We start from the raw sequence: 25,539 nt of genomic DNA, 5'->3' as shown, positions 1-25,539 counted from the left end.
GTAATCAACGAACGAAATAGATTCATGATAATAATTTATCAAGAAACTATTTCCTTGCTTGATTATATGAACGATCATTTACTTTCGAAAGGTCGAAATACAGCTACATATTAATATTGAGTGTCACAATAAACCTGGTCTATTCATCGAATTCTTTGTACAAACCCCGCCCAGCCTCCTAGTAAAATTACCAGGTAATAATCAAGCGCATTGGTTCGTTACGGTGTTTCATAGTACTAGCTACAAGCTATCACTTCCTACCATTATCGGTTAGCAACGCGGCGAAACCCACCTTTAACTAATGTCTCCTTTTGTGAAAGCCGGTTTAATCAGTTGTTTATATTATTGCCAGCGATCTAATCGTCGATTTACCGTTCCTCATTGTAAAGTAGCGTTTCCACGGCTACTCTGCGCTGATGGAAAATTTATCGGGGACGCAGGACCGTGGTATTTGTTTAGGATTAAGAGATTCAGCTGTGCGTACAGTGTACAGCCAACGATAAACAAAAGCCTCGTGCCCGCAAACTGTTGTTAGTCTAATTGTACATGTACGATAACGCGATGACGTACCCGGATTTTGGCGAGGCTTAGGATTAGTAAGTCTAGCGAAGGCAGAAGAAAGTTATGTATGCGAGCTTATTGGATTACTTGCAACACACTATTATATGGCCATTTAATTAGTTGTTGAGTCATGATAACAGGGATGTCTGCAACCACATTCCGAAGCTGAAGTTACTTTTGATAATATAAGGCTGTGAGATGAGGCGAGAATGCAAATTGTCCGTTTATCGCCCGCCGTACTAGGAGTTCTGTGAACGAGCTCGACCATTTTCCTTCGTTCAATGCCATTATGTGTTATATTTATAGATCCAATAAAAACACATTTTATTATCTGTATTGTTTATCTCAGTTTAAAGATAAAGATATCGGTTTTGGACAGAATTGCCGAGTAAAGAGTGTGGTATCTTTGATTTTTTTTTTCACTGATGTTTATGGATACTATTAAAACATTGATAGGGAACCATTCAGTTTCGTATTAACGTTCCTTCGTTGAAACATGAATGGAAGTTATTATCTCTTTTTTTTTCTTTTTTGATTTAATAATATGTGAATAATTCATTATTAAAGGTGCTTGTAATTAGCCACATATGCAGTCGACTACCTATCTGATGGGTGACCATTACCACTGACTACTCATTTATTATATGCTTGTCACAAAGTAGGAATCGATATATTTGGCATTTTATGATTATGTCCCTTTGTCTCAGTAATAGTAACTTTACAAAGTTTTACAACGTGACACTGAAACAAGCAGTAAGTTATAAGAAGTGACCAAGCTATATTACATAACAATAAATACCATCTATGAATAGTCCAGGCAAATCTTGTGAAATATAATGTAAAAAGAGATGGAGTGTTTTCATTTTTAGAGTGTCGGCAGTCATACAGCGCAAAATACGACGTCATAGAAAAAAAATCGCAATAATCTTCCGCACTATTTTAGCATATGTCTGGCTGGTCTGTAGGGACGACTCAGACGCATCTGCATTGAGATAATTGAGTATAACCATTCGTTAGTTAATTAAACACGATACGGCTCGCGATCCGCGATATACGACCTCAATTAAGCTAATCAACTCTTTGTAAATTTATGTGCAACCATATGACATGGCTGAAGGGACGCCGTTGACAATTTTATTTTATTGTCTTTCAACTTCGCAGCGTCGCATTTTTACTTTTATGTATCCATTTCTAGTTGTCTGATGTTCGTTTCAGTTTTATGCTTCGTTGTCTTTTATATGACTAGTAATTAAATCCTAAATTAGTAGGTACCGATTTACGGGATGACGGTTTTTAACATATTGACTACATAAAATGTACATTTTACTTTATATGAAGCAAAATTACAGTAAGAATGTCGAGGTAAAAATCATTTCAACTTTACGTTAAACTTTAGAACCGTATTTAAAAAATAAAATAAAAAAGTACAGGAAAAAGCACCGATAAATTTTATAGTCGAGTCTCAATAGCGAAATACAAATTCGGAATATAATTAAATGGGATGATATCTGCTTACTCGCAAAATATCCGCGTAGGAATATTATAAAATATGTGAACATTTCCTAACCGGGGAACCGCAATCGAGTGGGAAGCCAACTAAACCATGCTCCAGAAAATCCCGTGTCATATAATGTCCGCACTTTATCGCACTGCTCGGTACGTGCCGCTCGAATCCTCTAATTCTATCCATTGAATTCAAATTGAAGTAAACTGTTCGAACGCCAACCGTTTAGTTAATAACTTAATTCTCTGGGAAATACCACGTGCGAGCTGAATTCAGTCGCATGCTGAAAACCGTCCAGGCGCCATGCTCACAACCAAAGCACTGCTTTTTGTTGCATCATTGAGTCATACGCTGCAGTCCAATTCATTCATGAATATTCCGTGTGCGTCATACATAAAGTGCTCGCTTTAGGCCATTCAGATGTTTAGCCCATAGCCACGGCTCTGGGATATTTGAAACGCGTAATGATCATTGTAGGCGTTCCATATAAATGCGCGTATTTGCATCCAAACAGGCTGTGGTGTATTCTGAATAATATTAGATGAGAATTCCGGTCACTTTACTGTTTTGTAAACAGGAAATTTGAAACTGAAATTTATTGTTTAGGTTCCTTTTCTAAACGCAGACATTTATGTGCGCACAATTATAGTCAAAACTAAAAGTACACAAATGAAAATGTTTCTAATAGTTCAATACTGAAAATGACATTTTTTATAGTAAGCAATAACATCGTTTCTTGCTAACTTTGCGATAACCTCAATCCAATAAACGAGCCCAACATGACCCGATAACATTATTATTCCATAAAAGTAGTGTAGCACCGATCGATTCATCCCTTCGATTTGTTTTTCTCGTGTTATTGGCACCAGTTTTATCTCAACACGTTCGAGTGCACTCATAATTTCTACTAGTAGGGTAGCGGTTTGATCACCCTCGGTGTTCAAAGGGACGTCATACACTGCGACCGAACTAATATGACCTTTTACTTCATTCGCGTGTAAGAGATAATGATGATCCCTTCAGCGCATGAGAGCTCTTGTTTGAGTGGTTCTTAGTTGGCGCCTATAGCGGTCGACAAAGATTAATCGCGCGCGCCTTAGAACGACGTATTAGCTATAACGGGATCCGGAAAATTGCGCGATTTTTCCACTCACGCCTCTTTCACAAATTAACTAGGGTAGAGGAAGAACAAGTTATTATCAAATTCTGTCATTTTATGTATGAATTACATTATGTAGACTATTGAAATTTTCAGTCGCACTATTGATCAAAATTGGCAATAGGGTTTTTATGCTCCCATTTGGTTTGCTTGCGCTCCAAGATAATTATTAATTAGTTTATATTTTTTTCAAAATCGACAAACAGTGGGATTTTACAAATTGATTTTCACGTAATGTGAGGGTGAAAATATAATGTAGCCATGAGGTTATTTTTATGTACTTTCTTTAATTTTATGCCACCCCCTGCCAAATTCCACGTCTACATATTGACAATGGGATACATTGAGGGATAATTTTAGCACTCAATATCTTAAGGGGAGAGGTAGTTCTGTTGCGTAAAGCAACATGATACCTTCTATTGAGAAAAATGGTTTTTAAAATATGATGACTCATTTTAGGTACACTGTTGTGGTTAGTTTTCTAGTTACGTATGAAGGAGTTGGACAGTTTATATGGAAGTAACATCAAGTTAGGTAAGAAAAGCAAAAACTTACGAATAAATATACACGAGTGCAGCTTTAGTAACTCGTATTTTTTAACATTTAGGTTTAGTAGAATTAGATCACTCCAATACATTTTTAAGAAGGTAACTAATGATCAAAAACATTAAAAAATAGTACAAAAAAAAACTTTTAGGACGACTTCGATTCAGTGAGATGCAGGCTGGACATTCAATGACGATACACTTACATGTCTTGGAAGCTGGCAGCAGAAAATTTAGAAAGCGTTTTGAAGAAAATCTCCATCAAAATTGAATTAGTTTTCGTGTTTTCTCGAATTTTCATTAAATTTTATGGGTTCTTAATAAAAACAGCCATCAAATCTAGCAAGTTTCACCCATTTACAGCTCCAGTTTATTTCAAAGGCACGAAATGAAATCAGATTATTACTGCAAAACTGAATTACTGTTTACGACAGCTGCACTACCATTCATTTCCAACGTGACTTTAACGAGGATCATTCTCAATTTTTATACGATTACTTTTATTACCGGCGCAGTAACGGGGGCAAATTGTAAATTATGATCGACTAAGCACTTGATTTACTCCACGCTTTGATCCGCTAAGGCTTCGTTCCGAGAGACTGTAGGTAGTGAGACACTTTTCTGCATCAAACGTCGTAAATAAAGCATTTTCATCGGATAATCAAAACCGACTTTTGAACATAATCTCAATTAACTATACGAAAGACTTGACTTAACGTTACGTTATCGGAAGTAAGACGTACATATTTTCACTTCTTATCACCTTACCTTTTCGTAGTCAAAGGCGGACCTAGGTCTACCCCAAAAAGTTGAAGGAAACTTTAGGTAGATTAAAATGAGTATATTTTTATTCAAAGGGTTATTTCGTAACTGCACCTTAACATTTGGAAGTGGAGAAATCAACTCGACGAAGTCGGACGCCTCCTAAGCTTATTGGGTCTTTTACAGTACATTCCAATTTATTCAGCGTCTTGACGTTTATGAAGTCTTTTAATCACCAATCGTTCACCTTATCTGCAATAAAATGAATTCACAGATTTTGTAATATGATGTTAGTAATATTTTGATATTACGATCTTTTGTATAAGAGATGGTATGAATTTTGTAACGGATGATAAAAGGGTATCAAACCTGGTTAAAAGATGTAAAAGTTGCCTGATAAATCATATATTTATAGATAATACTATAAATGTGAGTCTAGGAACTGTTTACGTTGTTAAAAATTCTTATAATGAACGGCATTCCTTTATATTTCCGTACTTGGAAGCAAATCATTATGAAACTACTGCTGATCGCCCAAGTCTATAACAACTATTATTTCTCTATAAAAATATATTTAATTAAGAACCTTAAACCTAGCCTTATATTATGAAACTGAAATTATTGCTACGTTACTAAGATCGTTAAATCATATTCCCGTTATATTATCGTCTAAGCAATAAAAGGTCGTGACTTTTAATATGATAAGAATCTAATATGTACCTATTTATTTTTTATTAAAGTAGGAAATTTAAGTGATGTATGTTAATTCGATTTCAAAGTAGCTTGAACTTAATTTTCGCATTTTCATATTCTGATTTAGGTTCAGCACAGTATTTTTTTTTACCAACAGTTACCATTTCATTAGAAGATACGATTTCATCTTCCAGAGTAAATAAATACAACTTCAAATATATACTCTTAAAGCCTGTTTTAGAGTAGCATTTTTATTATCACCTAAAGCTTCTTCTTTTGTGTCTCCACCGTTATCAATCTACCGTCGGACGGTTCAGCAATGTTTAGGACTTAAGCGCTCACCTAGGTACCCAAGTGTAATTGCGAGGCCCTATACGGAGAGACAGGTTTTACGGCGACCAGCAAATGCCCATCCCGAGAACTTGTAACTCCATCCACTGCCAATTAATTGGCGGTTACATCGGCCAGATCCGATGCCGAAACTATAAATTTTACCTCCTTATGATAGTGATATATCTTTGGCGCTTATAACGAGTCATCATGCTTCCAACTTCTTTATTGTTTTATATCTCCATTGGTTAATGTTATTTGCGTAATTTTAAAATATTTTTTACTTGGATTTTATTTAATTTGTGCTCCAAAATGAACGCTGTTTCTAACGCAAAATCCTGACGTATCTGCATTTTTTATTTTATTCGTTTGTAGGATTCCTATCAGTACCTTAATAGGCATCGAATTCATAATAAGTAGGTAGCTATAAATAATAAAGACTTAGTAAATAACGGGTGATTTTTTAAGAGCTTGAGAACTTTTTTTAAAATTTGCAAAATCTCATCGGTTCTTTATTTGAAACGTTAGATTGGTCCATGACATTTACTTTTTGAAGATAATTTCATTTAAATGTTGACCGCGGCTGCGTCTTAGGTGGTCCATTCGGAAAGTCCAATTTTGGGCAACTTTTTCGAGCATTTCGGTCGGAAAAGCCCGAATTTCTTCGGAAATGTTGTCTTCCAAAGCTGGAATAGTTGCTGGCTTATTTCTGTAGACTTTAGACTACAAAAAATAGTCTTGATGATTTAATGAGTGCGAAACTTGGTCACAATCGCATTAATTGTTTGCTCACTTGGTCGATTATGACCATAAATCGGACGTAAATCGCGAAACACATTTCGAACCGAACACTGATTTTGGTAATAAAATTCAAGGATTTGCAAGCGTTGCTCGTTAGTAAGTCTATTCATGATGAAATGTTAAAGCATACTGAGCATCTTCCTCTTTGACACCATGTCTGAAATCCCGCGTGATCTGTCAAATACTAATGCATGAAAATCCTAACCTCAAAAAATCACCCATTATTATTTTTACTTGACAAAATCGAAAAATGTTTTAATAGTATCATTTCGCACATTACTGTGTTCTGAATTTGACTTTTAGACAAGAATAATGGTGCACGAATGTGACTTGCAAAAACAGTTTCGCATTTATTCAGCGAGGCCTCAGAATTTTGAGAGGCGTCACTGGGAGAGCGTCCGATGTGTGACATCTGGATTTACATACAAAACCACGACTGGCCAGGTACAGATAGACAGAACGTGGCATATCTAATCGATGGACGGCTGTCACTCACACCCTTGACAGGCCAGGCCGAGTGTGTAACGCGCAATAGGATCACTGATCCACATAGATCTATGCTATATTAAGATGAAGCTTTCGTTGATACTTATATCTGTACTGCAACGATATTAACTGAAACTTGAGAAGAAAAGTGGCAAATTTTCTTTAACTCTCAGATGCGTTAGATGCAATTAAATATTAAGTTACTTTATTTTCTTTCACCACATTAAAACTATTTAAATGAGAAGTAAGGCCTGCGTTGATTAAGGTTTATAACGTTTTTGGATCAAATTTTGTTGATTTGGCACCATAAATACAAAGCATATGTATTATTATTCAAATTATTCATATTATTTTGGTTATAATTATACTAGATTCTCCTATTATACCAGATATCTGGTTAAGCAAACCTGAAAAGATTAAGCGAACTATTGGCATAGTATAGCTAAATGTATATCAGTCACCGTAAGACTACTTGATTCCGCTTTCGATTAGCACGATAAGACATTACGCAATCAAGATCCGGTCTCTTCTCACTAAATTGACGTCATGACCCGGTGTAATCCACCGGCATAATCTGATGTCCTATCAAACCTAATTGGAGCGTAATTTTCTTATGGTCTATTTGTTACATTTAAATAGATTAAGTATACATAGATAACTTTGGAAAATCGTGCTAAATTTAATTTTTTTTTATTTTTGTAATGATCTTCTAATTTCTTCATCAACGTTAACGCAAATTAGAAACAAATCATCTCAAACTTCACTTTCTCTTATTTGCATGTATGCACATGCATTCTTGGCAATTGTGCTTCAGAGTTTGCAACTTGTGCAGTTTTAAGACCACGTACACACATACATATATATCATCACGTCTATATCCCTTACGGGGTAGACAGAGCCAACAGTCTTCGAAAGACTGAAAGGCCACGTTCAGCTATTTGGCTTAATGATATAAATGAGATTCAAATAGTGACAGGTTGCTAGCCTGTCGCCTAAAAAAGAATCCCAAGTTTGTAAGCCTATCCCTAGTCGCCTTTTACGACATTCATGGGAGAGAGATGGAGTGGTCCTATTCTTTTTTTTTTATTGGTGCCGGGAACCACACGGCACGTTAAGACCACGTAAATCACTTAATTTATTTGGTTTATTATAGGCTAGCACGTTTGTGTCATTATGGTATTATCTAAGAAAAAGTAAGCTTTTATGAACTTAGCCTCACAAAATTTTGGACATCAAAACTATTCTTCGTCGAATTTGATTGAAAAAACATAACAAAATGCAATGTCTACAGCAAAGCTTACTGTTCTGCATATAAAGTAATAAATATGCATGAAAAAATCGAATATGCGAATCAACCACTGCACGACTAGTCCATCGTATCTGGGTGTTTCCAATCTGATAAGTTTTACCCCGGTCCGTTGGGGTAACCTGCCATTCACTACACCGAATGACAATGGTATGGATTCACAGTGGTCGAGTTGGGCCCAGTTGTTAGACTTTAAAAATATAAAAATTTGAAGAAACAAAGATTGCATCTTGCTTTTCATTAATATATACCTATTTATGTGGTAATCATAGATAGTGAATTAGTGGTGAAAGTCCTGCTCTATATTTTTAATTTACTTGGCTACTTAAATATCAGCGGAAGTACAGTATTTTGTGTGATTCGTCTTCGCATCAGGCAACGTTTAATAATGATGTGGCATTTCTTTTCCTAGTAATATTGTAAACTTCTACAGTAAACAAATAGAGGGAGAAGTATCGGAATGCAGACCTTAAATTTATAACGATGGTATTAGTACATATAACCGGGAGGACGAAGAGAGAACACAAAGTAAATTACTAATCAAAATCCCGACAAGTCTTCAGAAAATTTCTCGGAAAAAGCTATAAATTATTAGACGTAATTTAATATTACCAATTAACTCGGCCAATTTATAAAATCTTTATGAACTATTCTGGATGGACGAGATTGTTTGACTAATGGACGCGAGCAAACTCTGGCCACTTTCCAGTATTGAAGTTTGACAGGCCGACTGTTTGGTTACTACGGTAGGTAAATATCTACCTAGCTTTTCGACGATTGAACAAAATCATAGTTTCCTTTGCGTGTTGCATATTTTTTTCAAACTTACTCACATAATCTCATACTATTTGCAAATACAAAAGTCACTAAATTAATTTAGATGAAGCAAAATATTCGTTATTTTACTATCATTCAAATGATTGACATTCAGAACGATATAAGTCATTGTAAATAAATATAGAATAACTCGTTTCAATGTTAACATTTTAGACTGTAACATTTGTGAAATTTATAGGAATTTTCTTGGAAATGCTAACAAAGCTGTTTATCGAAAATTTCCCCGAAACCTACAATGGCTCCGTACAAAAGTCATGAAAATTTTATCTCTTCAAGAATCTGAACATTTTGTACAATTCGGTATTCAGTGGCTGATGGCAGTACCCGCTATGTCGAAGTTAAATGGTGATGTATGGATACTGCTCGTGTGATAAAATAGGAATGTGAAATAGCAACACTCGCAAATCTACAACGTTGGACAATTTGTACCGCACAAGGCATATTATGCCTAGTGTACAGAATCACAGTACTATGAGATTAGTACTGTAGTTTGTCTATGGAATATTTTGTAGCAGATTCATACGAATAGCCGTGACATGTCTAGTAGAATATACAATGCTAGTACTACTTTTCAATGTATTATTTTATTTTTATTTTTATATACGCGTTATGAGGACAAAAACATTTACAACTTGGATATCAAAAATCTAATTACGTGTAATTAACAGTCAATGTCTCGTCAGATTCTTATTTAAAAAATCTCCCAAAATACATCATCAAATTACTTAATTTAAACATAAGAAAATTAAAACCTAACTAAATTAAGATTTAAATTTATAATAAATATTTAAGAGTAAGATCCGGCCCAGTTTTTTCACTAGCAAATATGCTTATACACACATATTCCGGCTACAATTTAAGCTAAGCGCATAGCAACTAAACTCGTGTAATGTAGGTCTTGGCTAACCATCCACGATTATTCAGCTAGCCATAAAACCCAGCATAAAAGTTTTATTTTATAAAAAAGAATATTTATTTATCCCTTTTTAATTTAAACGAGATTTTAACAGGATGTAGAAATTTTTCAGCGTTGACTTGGAATTCAGGAAACCTCGTCTGTTTCGAAAAAATAAAATTATGTTAACAATATACCGCAGTTTTGTTATTCATTAATGTCTTTTTTATAGAACAAAAAATGGATTCGCTTTAATAAATTAAAAACCATAAGGCCACGCAGGTTTCTCTGGCGTTGATGTCCGAACTAAATTATAATTAACAGTCCCACGTACATTCCGGTTAATTATTGATAAGATATTTTATTTTTATAGAAAAACGGGTATTTCCAAAAATGTTTAATCACAATATCATTGTAATTTCTCAACAAAGAACAGTCGGTTTTAAAAGTAATATAACAGAATCATTTATCAAGGCACAGACAGGGGAGTGTCTGCGTAACAAATAGCCAAATAACTCAGTAGAATAACCAAGTTCGTAAATAAAGGATTTATCTGTAAAACACGTTATCTAGTACATATTTATTTTACGACACGGCGTAAATTTGAGCGAAAGCGTAAAACGTTCCGTTACACCGAACCCTTAATGAAAAGAGCTACAATAATGTGTTATCATCTTGTATTTTATGGACAATAAATGTTTATTGTGAAGTGGTAATTGTATTTTGATATTTTTAGCTGACTTACTTACGAACAAGTAAGTATACTTGATTTCTCTTCCTCAAATGCTTAGGAAAAGTCAAGAAAAAATAGTCGGGAGGCTGTTTTGATCTTTTGTGCCGAATTATTTTTGAAGTTGAGATGGAAAAAATGGTTATTACACAAGAAGGTTATGTAAAAATTTCACGAATAACCTTTTTTCCGTTAATCGTGTTTATTATTTTATCGAATAAGGTTAAACTTCACTTTTAACATTTCCGAACTAATGACAACTCTCATAAATATTATCCCAATCCAATCCACCAATCGAACTTAAGAAAATGTAACGTGTTTGCACGAAAAATATTATACCAAGATTATTAATTATTCGCTTTCCATCTAATTGAAAGCGAAACAATAGGCAAACAAAACCTCAGATACCGAATTAGCATATGTATTATCGAAATAACGAAACACCGAATTGTATTGAACGACATTCCTTGGGAACAGCTGCAGCTTAGCAATTCTACTTAAGTCCTGAATAAATTAGCGCACAAGAAACTTGCTATTTTACCTAGTCTTAGAGCAAAGTACCAAATAAAGTAAAAAGTATTTCTATGATGTTTTTTTTTCTTTTAATGTTATCAAGTGTAAGTGGCATTATTCTGCATGTAGGAAGTATAGTTATTAAAGTTATTTATTCCTACAGAAGATAAAAATAAAACAAAGGTAAGGATTTTGGCTCCATGTTTGCAACCCAAATTTTGTCAGTTTCTTTAACATAAGAAAAAATAATAGGTAAAATAACAATACAGTTAGCCGTCTAAACTTCATTCAAAATCTGGGCAGTAATTTTTCTTTTGGAGGAGTTACAGAACAGATATAGGTACTCATTTACGTTTAGGTACATAACTTTCGCATCCATAATTTTTGCATAAGTTACAATTTAATTAGTATGATCATGATATATTGGATGACATGATTCTTAAATGCAAACAAGTATCCGTTCTACTTACGCTAAAGTTAAAATGATCATCAAAATATATTTGTCCTCACCTCTCCTACTGCATGCACGTAATCAAATTAGTCTCTGAAGATCTTTCGCCAAATATTTACCAGTCTACAGCGGGGTGTAATACGGACTTGGAGATTAGCAAGTTACCTAATTTAATGGAAAATACTTCAAAAGAAGTTCTTAATAAGCCTATTTTGTCTTTATAGCTCCCCCGCGTGTCTTATAAATAACTTGGAATTTATATTTTAGTTTTTTCTTAGAAGCGATTGATATTTTGTCTTTAATCAAGTATCAGTTATTTAGTCAGTTCAATATTAAAATTAGAATTTTTTTACAATGAATTAAGTGTTAAATTAGATGATACACAAATTTTAAGAATGTATAAAAAAACAAAATTCCTGAAAATAATTTATTTATGTAGTACAAGTCATTGATTCAGACGATCCATACTTTAACAAATCTTAATTTGATCTTCAAATTCTTGTTCTCTTCTTTTGCATATTAGAATTGCATATTTGAGAATTGATTCCCTTGTATTTATATGTAGCATGACAAGACTTTTTCCATACAATTTACTTGAAAGAACATGAGTCGGCTAAGCACCTTCCACACACATTATGATAGGTCGTATACAAACGGCCAATAAACATATATGCTCCTCTTTGTCAACGCACCTTTCTATGATCCCATAAGTTATCAGTAGCAAGAACTAGCAGTTAATTTTGCATTCAATGCGACAGAACACTGGGGTTTAATCGTCACAACTTTATTGCGGCAAGATCGCAGATTTGCGTGTGAGACGACGGCTTTACAAGGCAAGGTTTCTGTCCGTCATGACGTCACAAGATGGAGTCGTCCGACCGAGAGATCTGATTTCGGCATCTTTTTGAATGTTTATTTCGTTTTGCTTAGGCGCATGTACTGAGAACGAATATGGGCTGTGTTGATTTGCATGAGATGCGTTCGTTTTGTTTGATACGAATTCTTGGAGAATCAAACTAAACAAGTGTGCTTTTTTTAATTCATTTTACAGTTTTGACCAAAATTAATTGTCCATTTATTGGAATAAATTATATTTTCAGAAAAGAAAATGAAGCTAATGACATTCATTTTAAAATTTAATTACCTTGTATGTTACTTTAAAATATAAATTATTAATAATTTTATTTTCTTTTTAGATGATTTTTACTTGAACTTACTTTTTTAGATCTGTTGTGCTTGTTTTCCTTTTAAAAAGTGTATTTCAAACCATTGTGATTTCCTATAATGACAAATATAAAATTTTGAAAATTTCAATATTCATATCATACTAATTATAATATTAACACATAATTTCTAAAGTAATTCAATACTACCTACGCGTAGTATTTGATTGTGATATTGAGAATAATGACCATTGAAATTTGTTACTGCCCAATTAGGAAATACTCCAGATCTTCCCAGGAATTACTGAGTATATAGGATATTATAACATATGAGCAATGCCTTGCTGTTTGTGTGCAGTATTATAAACCAAACATTATTACGGTAATTTGGCTGATATTAGTCCTACTAATATTATTACTGAAGCTTCCGTATTGCGACATAGCACGCAAGCATAAAATAAGGAATATGTAGAAATTTCACTACTGCCTACCTCGTAAGACGTGATGAATGTATAATGATTGTAAAAAAATTACTTTGTACCATGGAAACCAGCGCTTTCTCTTTATTATATTTGCGTATACAAACACCCGCCTCTACTTTGCTTTGGCTCGCTTTTTCGACTTTTGCTGTTTTCACTTGGTTAGGCTTAAAGCGCCTTTTGTTTAATCGATAAAAAGCGCTTATAATCACATAACTCGCTAAAATTACTTGGTATACATGTACTATTTTAATTTCAAATCAATGTACAATCATTTTAATTGAAATTATGGTATAGGAAATACGTACCTACTCCAATTCGATTAAAATGGAGGGAGATTAGCGAAACACTTGTCGTAATTGTATTTTTTTTAATGTCTTATATTTGTTTTTGACCTTGCATTATGCGACTCTGTCTTAACTGTAAGGAATAAAGACGTGACAGGTGTGTGTATGATGCGGTTGAAATTCAGTTTCAAATATGACGTAAATGAGCTATCTCTTTATGCCTTCCATGTTTTTTGATATAAGTATCCTTAATTCCTCATAGCATATTTTATAGCCTCGCTATATCAGTCAATTCATATAAATTTACGATCGGTCAAGATGTTTAAGCTAACCACTATATTCTCATAATTGTAAAACCGATTTCAGACTTCTTTGTGAAGAGTATACAGGATTCCTTTACATTGCAATTGAAAATCTTGGTTACATAGGTTAGTTAGTTGCATTCATCCACATCTAATTGCATTTTAATCCTGACGTTAGCCCAGTTGCATCCTCATTGTTTGGGTGAAGTCTAGAGTTTTCCTATAACCGTGATCCTCCACAACTTTAACCCTTTATAAGGATACTTGTTCAAACATGAATTAATCTATTTATATAAAACTCTTCCGTTACTGAAATTAGGCACGTATGTTTCTTATGTGGTCTAGGGTGTACTAGGAGAGGACTTCCCGAAATTCCCACTGGAACGGGAGTTGATTGGATTTTTCTATATATGCGTGGAACCGCGAGCGTTCTCTATAGTATTGGTCGTAAAGTAAAGTGTGAATGCGCTTGTTTATATTTAATAAACAAGCGCATTCACAAGACAAACGTATGGTTATGTGAAACTCATTAAGTTCGCAATATACGCAAAGCCTGTTATAATGTAGCTTCCTACTAATTATGCTATACTGCTCCCACACACGCTATTGTGCACACTTGATACTAATTAATTGATCTTGACGCTGTACTAATTGTGTGGATAGTTGAATGGGAATGTAGCAATAACAGCATCGTTATTGAAATTCTTTGATAATTTTATAATAAGTAGTGAGGGATGTTTTGCCACGTGGCTAAGAAGTTAAGAAGCAATTAAAGATATGAAACGAGCCATAGAACTTCTTTGTCCGTATGAATTAAGAAAAAAAATATATGGTATGCATCTTGTATATCAGTTTCCTTTTTCAAATGTAACGAATGTTACTGTCCTTATAAACAAATCCAGAAAAGAAGGCTCTTTAAAAGTAAAAAAAATAAATAAATTTTTAGGTTAGCTACATTTTTTATTTTCGGCTCTGTATACTTTTTCATGTTGTTGACTGTACTCGTCTCAATAATATGATTTTATGGTAACAACATTGTTCTTTTCGAATCATTATACATTTACCATATTTTATTTTCAAACAATTGCATCCGTATAATGCTAATTGCTAATTAATTAATAGTCAAGTGAATGAACTGATTGAGTAAACAATGTTGGCAATTTGTGCGATTGAATAATGCATGTCATTTACATATAGTAATAATGGTATATTTGTTTGTCTTCGTCTATTATCTTAAGCTCTTAGATAATACATTGAAATCTCCACATATCTATTATACATAATAATGAATCTAGATTTTTTCATAATAATTACCCAAAAAATCAAATTAAATAACTGGCAACGCATAAATTATACTAACTATTTTTTTTTTCTCTATCATCCTAATGTTGACAAAGTAATCTGCTCAAGCGCAATTTTTGAAAATACGTACGATATTAGTGCAAGGAAAAAGGAATATCAAATCAGAAAATTCTTAAGCATTTTATATCTCTTAAATTGAAATTTAATTTCATACTGCGTTCTTATCATCTTATACCTCTCAACTAATGTCACGGCGCATAAACTCATCGGTGGAAGCGGCGCGGATGAGCGGTCCATTTTAAATAGCCACTTACGAGACGGCCACAAACAAATCGCTAGGAACAAGAGGCAGGCCGAGTCGGTGTGCCTGACTAACTAGGCGCATGTATGGAGTTTACCCATTTTAAAAGGACGCCATTACAATGGACGCATTTTCTTGTACAGTTGTCTGATTTGACACCGCGTTCATTTGATCCTATTTGCGGTTGCAAAATACTCAATGATCACATTTATGTAATGGCTCAATTTGTGATAGAATTGAGTTTTTTATTGCACTTTAAATAAAAATATCTTATTGACATTCATAGATAAGTGATGTTCGTAGGTAATTTTTGGCTGATCGCCTAAAAGAAGAATCCCAAGTTTATATGATTGACTTTTACAATACTATTAATAATACATCAGAAGCACCACGAATGAGCCATTTGTAATAACCATTTACACACAATTATAAGTCTTTTATGCATTGAAAATTTAAAAGGGCACAAATGATTTGGAAACATAACTTAAGTGGAATTTTTTTAGATAATAACCAATATCACATCATTATTGGTCGTTGTTTTATTGTTGTTAGTTTGTTTGGAGACGACTATATTTTAAGGTAGAAATTATTTTAGCGAAATGCATAATTTGAATAAACTTGATTTAATTTTTTTTACAGTGTTTTTCATACTGGTCATTTATTTACATTACTTGTTTTACTTAATACTTTGGTTGTTAAAATGTATATACGCGTAAATAACAGGTTTGCGGCCATTGTAGAAAGGACCTCGCGCGCATTGAGGTGGAATCCTCAGTCAAGTTTTTGCTTGGTAGCGATTACAGTACGCCGTTTTACCCGCTTAGAAGTGGGTTGGGTTACGACTAACCTTTATCGGCATTCAGTCGTTCGTTTTTCAAAATACCTCTCGCAATTCCTTACTTGAACAAAAAAGGAAAAAAGATAATTCTCGATGACTTTATATAGGCACACCGTTCTCTAGCCACTGGCAATATCATTAAACCAATTCAAAGTTATTGCCCATTACACGAAACGAAAATCATAGCTTGAGTTACTGACGTTGGAACACCCTTTATAAATTCACTGCCTTCCTTGTTCACTTATTGTAATTGTGAATTTAACGACATCTTCGTCAGGCAGTGATTCATCTTTTATCTTTTCACACGGGATCACAATAAAACTGTCAAATAAGTTCTTTGATATGACAGATACGATATCTACATTAGCTGGTTTACCGTCGTCACGGCGCAAACGAAAATCAAATAAAAAAATTCTATAAAACACACGTCACGAATTTGAGCAACTGCCAGCGTTGTACTTAACTGTAGCGATGACTCCGCCGATTCGATCATAAATTAAAAGCCATCATATTTGTTTTCGAATGAACAAGTAAATAAAATCTCAATCGACGGAGCGTAACTTTGCGGGGTACGTAATCAACAGTTTTATTCGGCAATTCCGCTGCCTTGATTTCAAGTTTCATCCTTGTCGTGGATCGTGCTCGATCTTCATTTGAATATCTTTCCGCCTCTGCTTCTCTGTTGACGCTGATTAAATTCAACATGTCTGAAATTTATATTGAATCACGGTATTATCGTTTGTTTTCTTTTGTGAGCATCAAATCGTGTTTGTTTTCTTCAGTCGATTGTCAAACGGCTTGTGGACGGGCAGCTAGTTAAGCGGAGGTCAGTAATTAACAGGCGAGATCAACAAGCGGCCCGATGCTAATGGGGCCTTTCCACGTCAAAGGGCTAACGCTAAAAGGCGTCAGAGCGCGTCTGTCCGAATAATGGGCCAAGTTGTAGTGCCCCCCGAACTCGCCGGCCGGTGAGCCCAGCGACCTCCGCCGACCCTCGTCAAATGCTCGATTAGCTTAACGTGTACACACTAATTATTTTTTACGATTTACTAAGACACTCAGACTTTGGGCTCCCTCTATCGGCGTCATTTATATATCTGGCATCTCGCCCACGCACAACAATGTATCGAAATTGAATTTCCGTACGTGGTGTGTCGACTTATTGATTGCGAACAATGCTGCGAATCCTTTATTTTATTGTTTTCCTCCAACTGAACGCGTGTGGTTATAGTTCATGCCTTTTTATTTCGACTTAGTCTTAGCGTTAGTAATCTCTTGTATAAGCCCAATCTCAAATACATGTCCTATGTCAAAAATTAATAATGTGTTGCCGACATGTTTAATTCTTACGCCTCATAATAAAATTACAGTTTAGAATTTTGGATCTAACCGGATACACGAATCAAATTTATCGTTTATTGATATCAATAAAATTGAATGAATCACGGAAAATCACTTCAAAATAAATTTAAATAAGCTACTAAAGTCAGTATTCATTTAAAAAGTCATAATGAGACATGAAAATATGACATCGTAAATAAAGTGCACAATACACTGGACTATTAAAACACGAACAGTTGTGTAATGGAGGAGGTTTACTGCTTCCTCGTGTTGGTATTTCGATGTAATTCTATTTGATAAATTTGACAATAAAGTCAAACAATAAAATTTTAGACCTAATTCGTTTTTCTGAAAAGAGAATTTATCGTAGTATCCGAGGAGTCGTAAAACGGACCGTCTGTCGTGGTATTAAGTGACAAATTGTCGGACTTGGCCACGACAATACTCATAAACTAAACGTAATACTGTTGTTATATTCTTGAATGGAACTTGGCTTGTAAATGTATAGAAATAATTTTAAAATCTTTATTCCACAGGCGTAACGTTTGTATTTCAAATAAAAAGATTTTAATTTTTATCATTACTTAACTTTATAAAACAATATCGTTTTAACGAATGATCGGCAGCTACATTCAGCCTTCATTATAATAATCAGAAATTTAATATTTAAATAGTAAATAACTGACTGTTTGAATAATTAGCCATCGAATGAACGTCCCAATTCAATTGTTTTGTTTGTCAATTCAATTGTTAATTTCTCATTCATCTGCCATGTCGTCATTTGTTGTTTCAATTTATCCATTTAAAACTTCATTAAAGCCCGATCGAGTTCATTTTATTTGATTTAACAACTGTTTAATTATATTGTCACTAAATTGTTAGCGATTGTATGTTTTGAAGTAAGAAATATTTGCATACAATCCTGTTAATTTCATTTTACTAAATAAATCGATAAAACATACATATATATCTACATGTAATATTTTGTAATAACATTTTTTTCTACTACTTCATTATTATAGATTAGACTATAATATGATTAGATCAATAATATTATTCAATCTTTTGATTATATTATCACAGATCAATTGCAATGCATTTTGCATTTAATCTATCAAGATTAACACAACGCCGTGGAAAAAAAGCGACTGAGGGCTAACTTTCACACATTTTTTTAACAATTTATCACACCGATTAAGCGTTCCGCCCGTCTTTTGTTATTAGCACAATTTGCGAAATATAGGTAGGTATCTTTAATTACAGCTATTTGTGTTCACCGCCACGTAAAATTATTCAAATTACGCTTAATTTAATGTTCTTTAAGCAACGAATTGCTGCGTATTTTTCCCCGTGTCGTGTTAATGGCCAATTCCTGAATTAAATTCGACGATCGTAAATTCTCTGTACAATGTAACATAAACAAAACTTATCTTCAAAGCGACGAGCTATCTTGAATTATAATTTGGTCTGATTTTACGGTGCCGGCTTGCGGCTTATCGCACTTTTTAAATTGACACTCTATTTGTGTTTGATTAAATTAAAGAGATTGCTATATTTTTAGACAGGTTTTTAATTTCATATAGTTCACCACTCTTTAAAAACAACCAATCAAAATTGTTAATTGGTTTTAAGTACATCGCTTATAACTACCCTATCTGTGGCTGTTCTTTATTTAATTAAAGCTTGTGTATCGAAATTTCCTTACTGAATTAAAAATGTGTACAAAGCAATGAAATATTCAATGATTCGTTAACATTGAAACTTTGGTGCAACCCTCGGGTTTCTATGTAATTTTCTACACAAAGCAAAAATTCCAGTACGAGCCACAAAAGCCAAAATTTCTGAGGGGCTTCTGAAACTGTCGACAATGAATTTCCATAGATATGCACCTACATGCATAGCAACGGGGAAGAGGGGTTTATTTACATGTTAATAACGATCTGGAAGAGACATTCCATAAAGTTTGTTTAAAATTTGAAATAAAAATAAGAAATTTCATATTTTTTTCTCTTCCCGTTCTACGTAGGTCGGTAAAAGGTCGTGCTCATTTTGGTAAGCTTTCTTGATAGAGCCGAAAAGCTGCTTTCACTCTTAATATTCAATCAATTTGAAATTTTTGAGTGTGCAAACAAAATTCATGAATGTGTGTGAAAATGTTGTGCCTTATTGAGCCTGGCTGTAGTCGTCAGATCATCTTCACTTCAATCTATATTGGAATGTATTTTTTTTTATTGCAATGAAGAATTATTAAAATATTGTAACATGTATCATTTTTATTTACTGCTATATATTATACTTTTTAACGCAAAGTGATAACACTTCTAATAAAGCAACATCCACGACAATTGGACTTTGGTTACTGAGTTTCCGGAATATTTCGCCTGTGCCGCTTCACCTCACTATTTCCTCGCCGATTTTAATTCCAACATCCTTACAAAGATACCGCTATTAAATTTCACATACGAGCGCCAACTTTGGTCATTTAACTTTTGTATCGTATGATACTTAATACTGCCGAGTTTGTGATGGTTAGTAAATTATGACTTTGTTCCTTTGTATCCGACTAAGGAGTAAGATTCATTTGTGTGATGTGGTATTTAGGGCTTGTATCGGTATCTTATGTAAAGTTAAAAAAGAACAGAATTCTGATTTACAAGATTTATTAAAATCCGTTTTTGTAGGACACACATAGATGATTTTATACCACGTGGCAAGAATTTTTTTTCAGAATTTTCTTCGAAATGTAGTAATTAATCAATATTTTCTAAAAATGTATTTTTCTAGCAATATTTTGTATCACAACTATGTTATTTCTAAAAATCGCTATTATTTGCGAAATATCATCACTTGATAAAGGAATATTTACTTTACCTTTATCTCTACGAGTTCAATCATCGATAGTAAGATAATATATCTTATAACGTATTGTCAGGTAACTGCAAATTGTTGTTCACTCCTAAACCTAGCTCTTTCCATTGTTTGCTTTTATCCTATTTCTCGAAACTGGATGACATAAAATCGACAGCTCATCTTGCAAACTGTACACGAATGCAATCGTTGACACACTGCAGCTGTAACAATGTTCAGACAATGCGACCTGGCTATTGAGTTAGAAAATCGCATCGCCAGTCTAATTGAGATTCATATCAAAGATCCAAAATTTAAATGGAAGTGACATATTTTTTCGTAGATTATCTTTTACATTTTCTTCTTTTCTCGGTTGAAACCTTCGGGGCGCAGGGTTCGCCAATTTCTCTGCCCTTACTGTCATTCTTTGGAATGTTTGATAGGCTTTATCGAATATTTAAATTTCGGTAACAACATAACATAATAATAAGCACATCATGCTAATACGTGGACGTGTAAATGTTGTTTACACGGTCGTTGCCAGCATTGCTAATATCCAATATTACCTACTTCATCTCATGGGCGCATCTATTAAACATGAATCTTCGCAAAAATACAAATAGCAACGTTTGTCACCAGCATAAATATATAGCAAGACAATGACGAGGAACTAACAAGTACAATGTTGCTCCTTTCAAACCAAATTGTTGTTGGTTTCGCTTGCTGTAAATACACTATGAATCTTTGAGGATATGAAAACTTGGGTCTCAATTTGACGATGCATATTGCTGAAATCTACAGTTATCATTTGAGTCTCTGTAAAATTTTGACGAAACGTTTGATATTGGGATGAAATATATTTTTTCAATAAACAAATATATATTTTTTTTTATTTGGGATTTTTCCCCTTAAAGGCTGACATTAAGTCTTCCATAGCGAGCAGTCATAGTCAGACATTTCTCCCCAGATATTATCCCCCAATGAAGAACACCATTTTGTAGACTGTGAAGTAAAAGCTTAGAGTAGGTACAACTGGCATTACGCAAAAGAGAAAGAGACCAATATCGCTGAATTGTTTTGTTTTGTTTTGTAATCTTTGTTGCACAGATTTTCTCATAGTTACCTACAAAAAAAGTGTATAGTAAAAGATATAAATTAATCCTTCGGCGGCCATTAACACTCACTCGAATATTTCTGCCGAATATCGGTCCAGTTTCAATAACATACAAATCACGAGGAGTATAATGACGTGAATCTACACCAATTATTGAGTACGTGTTGATCTTGGTCTGATTTTTAATGTGCGCAAATTGATACTTGCACACAAAAAGTTAAGTATGTAAAACGGTCTTATTCACTTCTTTTTCGAGGTTATTAAGATTTGTATAGTGAAAAATTATGTTCTGGAATTGGGCAAAAGTATACACCGGTAAAAGCAAGTAACCAGTTTGCTGCTAATACAGAATATGGCAGAACAAAATATTTTGACGCTTTGGTCAGACCACGATTGGTCTGGTAATCTTCGAAACTTTAAAAGAAATTTCTATTTGAATGGAATATTATAATGAAAGGCTTAGGAAATTTTTGTTAGCAGAGCTGCAGGATAAAAACTAGAAGATATAAATATTTTATCTTTCTTCTTTCATACATACATACATAATTTCAATTAAAACTTTATTACGTACGTATTTTATACGTAACTTTATTTACGTAGTGCTTGGAGTCTATAAACTTATCATGCTACATAATGCAATTTAATATCTACGAAAATTAACAAATTGTTGGGTAGCGACACAATCCTAACTTCGTAAGTGCACAAAATATTAATCTTATAGAGATAAAGCCGAAACCACGTAACATTTAGATACTCTCTAAAAGGAATTCAATAAGCGATAATTATTTTTTTATCACTGTACGGTACAGATAATAAAATAAATTATATTTAAATTTAACAAAATATTAAATATGTAGAGCGTTTTCGACAAATCGGTTAGCCATCAAACTATTGTACCCATGGTCGCAGTACTCGTAATGTGCGAAGCTAGATCATCAGACAGACATCATGCGTTCTAATTTCACACCTTAAATAACGTTTTATTTTCACATTATAGGAAGAAAGAAATGATAAATAAAAAGAGCTAAAAATCAAGAAGATGGTACACATTTATAAGTGGCTGACTGTACTAAGTTGACACAAACGTGTGCGGTATTGGCCGGTATGTGTAAGTGCACTAGTTTCTGTACCTTTGTTTTGTTGTGTCTCGACAATTCGTGCACCTTTCAACACGACGCAGTTTCGGACAGTTTGAAGCGGGCAACCGGTCCAGCTAATATCGTTAAATGGTACATTGTTGCATGTGCATACACTGAAAGGAGACTCGGAGAGCAAAGGCTTTTATGGTACAGAAGTTACGTTTGTTTCCATATGTTGCCTAACTATAAAATTAGGTATTGCTTAATACAACTGGTTCCTAGTACTTTCAAATGTTTATCCCCACACATCAAGCCCTACCGGCAGAGGAGGTTATTTACTAGTGTATAGTTCTATTTTTTTTTCATTTAAGAAATATACAGATAGTACTTTTGTGTTTTATTTAAAATATTTCGGGTAACTCGTTTCACAAACAAAAATGATAATGGAGAAATGTGATTAATTTTCTTATAATTGGCATTGAAACACGTTTACAAAATCAAGTGTATAATTTTTTTTGAAAATTATTTTGAATGTTGACGTGGCTTCTGTACTTCTTTTATCTTTAACTCTTGTTTTGTTATATCCCAAACGGCGACACAGACCACACTGGGTCTAGAATTGGCATATAAATAGAAACAATGTTTCAGATTGAAGGGAATGGTCGTTCTGTGGTCTGGCCAATATTGTTGTATTTCTGTCACATACTTTGTATGATACCACACATTTGGTAGGACATAAAAATAAACTTATTTGTTGTAAACAGAGTGTGACAATCAATGTATGAGCGAAATAAACTAATAGTATTAAACAATTTTATAGCTAATGTCACAGTAATATGACAATTTTCCTACGTTTCATAGGAAATAAACATTTGATATTCAATTCCATATTTGAATTTTACTTTTCCATCGCTCAGGCCAATGCGAACTATGGAATACCGTCATAGCAGATGATGAAGTGGAAAACTTCATAAAACTGATTCGTTTTTGGGTATCATTTTACAATTGGTAAAATCGCCATCCCCATCGACTTTAAATATCTTACAAAATGACAATTCTTATCCTCTGAAGTCTACGCCCAACTAACATAATGAAGTAAGAAATCCACTTAAAGTTATTAAAACACAATAGAGCAGTGGTGCGCTCTCGCCCTAATTGAAAACTGCACTGTATTCATAAACGGGAAAGAGTACAGAAAGAAAGCTTTGAAAACTAACTCCACTTAGAGTAGGTCTCCAGTAGGCATATAAAAGACATTCGATAGAATGCCATGGAATAAAAATGCCACTTTTATTTATTACTACACTTCTTTTATTTTAGACAATCATTTTTATCAAGTATGATTTCAAACATTGTATGTCCCGGTACGTAAGAACAAGACCACTCTCTTTCTTTCGGATGGATGTTGTAAAACGCTACTAAGGAAATTACCACAACAGAGTATACCTACTTATAATCGTCGAATTCTTATTTAAGGCACTGCTGTGTTAGTTCACTAATTTCAAAACCAAATATTGTTATTATTTTTGTCTTATTAAAACTAAGCATTATATCTAGCTTGAAAATGATTTATACAGTGGTCACAATGGTCGATCGCTGCACTTTCAATATTATATGTCCCTGGGGATTGGCGACGATAAATTTTTATATAGTTTGATAATGGAAACTTGGGAATTATAAAACTTGTGGTTATTTGAATTTTTGTTCATTCAAATAAGATTAAGATTCATTTATATCTATGAGTTTTAATAATGAGTTTGAATTAGCCATTAAAAGAGGTAACCATTTTAAATAAATGATTGAATATTTGATAAAATTACTTGTTGTTCTTTAAATATTATTATACTAGTTTAGTATTATATTAGTAGTTCTTATTAAATTAATTACTGAGTTAATATCCAACATGCTTATTAGTAAAATATTGTTTCAGTACGCAATGGCTACTCGTGTGTTCCCGTGGCTTTGTCTGAAGGCCTGGATATAAGGTTGGGAACTGCGGTCACTGATATCCAGTACAGCGGTCCTGGGGTCGTCGTGAAGGCAGTCAACCCACGAGCTCCGAATCAGCCACTCACTTTCAAAGGTAATATAGTAATCTTTCTTAATTTAAAATAATATGTCCTAATGTAAAGAGCGATAGGTATATAGAATACGCTTTAATTCCAGATATTTATCGTCAGCGTTTACATGTAAAGCTGAGGTCTTTTTTTATTTGAAGAGGCTATAATTACTAAAAGACATTATTTTCTATCTCAAAAAGAAAAATCAAATTTATGTGGCCGTAATAATAAGGAAGTGCCATTTGAAAAAAATAAACAAAGAGACACAATGGGCGTTATGAGAAAAATCCACAACGCCGCCGGTCCTGTCCCTAATAAAGAAAGTACAGATACTTAAAACGTTTGCCTCATATTTACAATTAGCTCACAGTTACAAAAACGAGTCATTCAGGAAACTCACGTACTTTACGTGACGTCGCTATTGTAAAAAATATTATACTTAGATAGAATCTGATCATTGAACCATTAATTAAATTAGCTGTACATATATCTATTATTTAACATCACTTAGAAATAAACATATGTCCCATGCATTACCAAGCATTAATTGCAAGCGTCGTTCAAGAATCGTAATCAATAATTAAATACATTTATTATAAGATTAAATACATCGCATACCTGAAATTTCTACGGCAACGGGAAAGTAAACGATAGTTACATTGACAAATTTTATGTAATTTTGTTGATAACTTAAAGTAAAAGTTAAATTAGCTATTACTTTAACTGCAACAATAAAGTTATACGCAACCAATAAACTAAATTTATAGAATAAGTCCTTCTATTCGCTCGTTATTTTGTAGCGAACGTCGTCTTCGTTCGTCCCAGGCATCTTGTCATTTCTTTGTCGCAAAAT

At 33.6% G+C, this 25,539-nt stretch overlaps 1 protein-coding gene across 1 annotated transcript in view; it reads left to right on the top strand.

Annotated features, from left to right (window-relative positions):
• Positions 1–25,539, top strand: part of LOC106136234 (lysine-specific histone demethylase 1A) — a 313,849-nt gene that overhangs the window by 277,537 nt on the left and 10,773 nt on the right. The window contains exon 11 of the mRNA XM_013336722.2: positions 24,557–24,709. Coding sequence (XP_013192176.1) covers positions 24,557–24,709 — 153 coding nt within the window. The remainder of the gene's footprint in view (positions 1–24,556; positions 24,710–25,539) is intronic.

Source organism: Amyelois transitella, chromosome 8 (genome assembly GCF_032362555.1).
Source record: "Amyelois transitella isolate CPQ chromosome 8, ilAmyTran1.1, whole genome shotgun sequence".
Taxonomy (NCBI): domain Eukaryota; kingdom Metazoa; phylum Arthropoda; class Insecta; order Lepidoptera; family Pyralidae; genus Amyelois; species Amyelois transitella.
The sequence above is the reverse complement of the archived record's forward strand: the minus strand, read 5'-3'. Positions and strand labels throughout refer to the sequence as shown.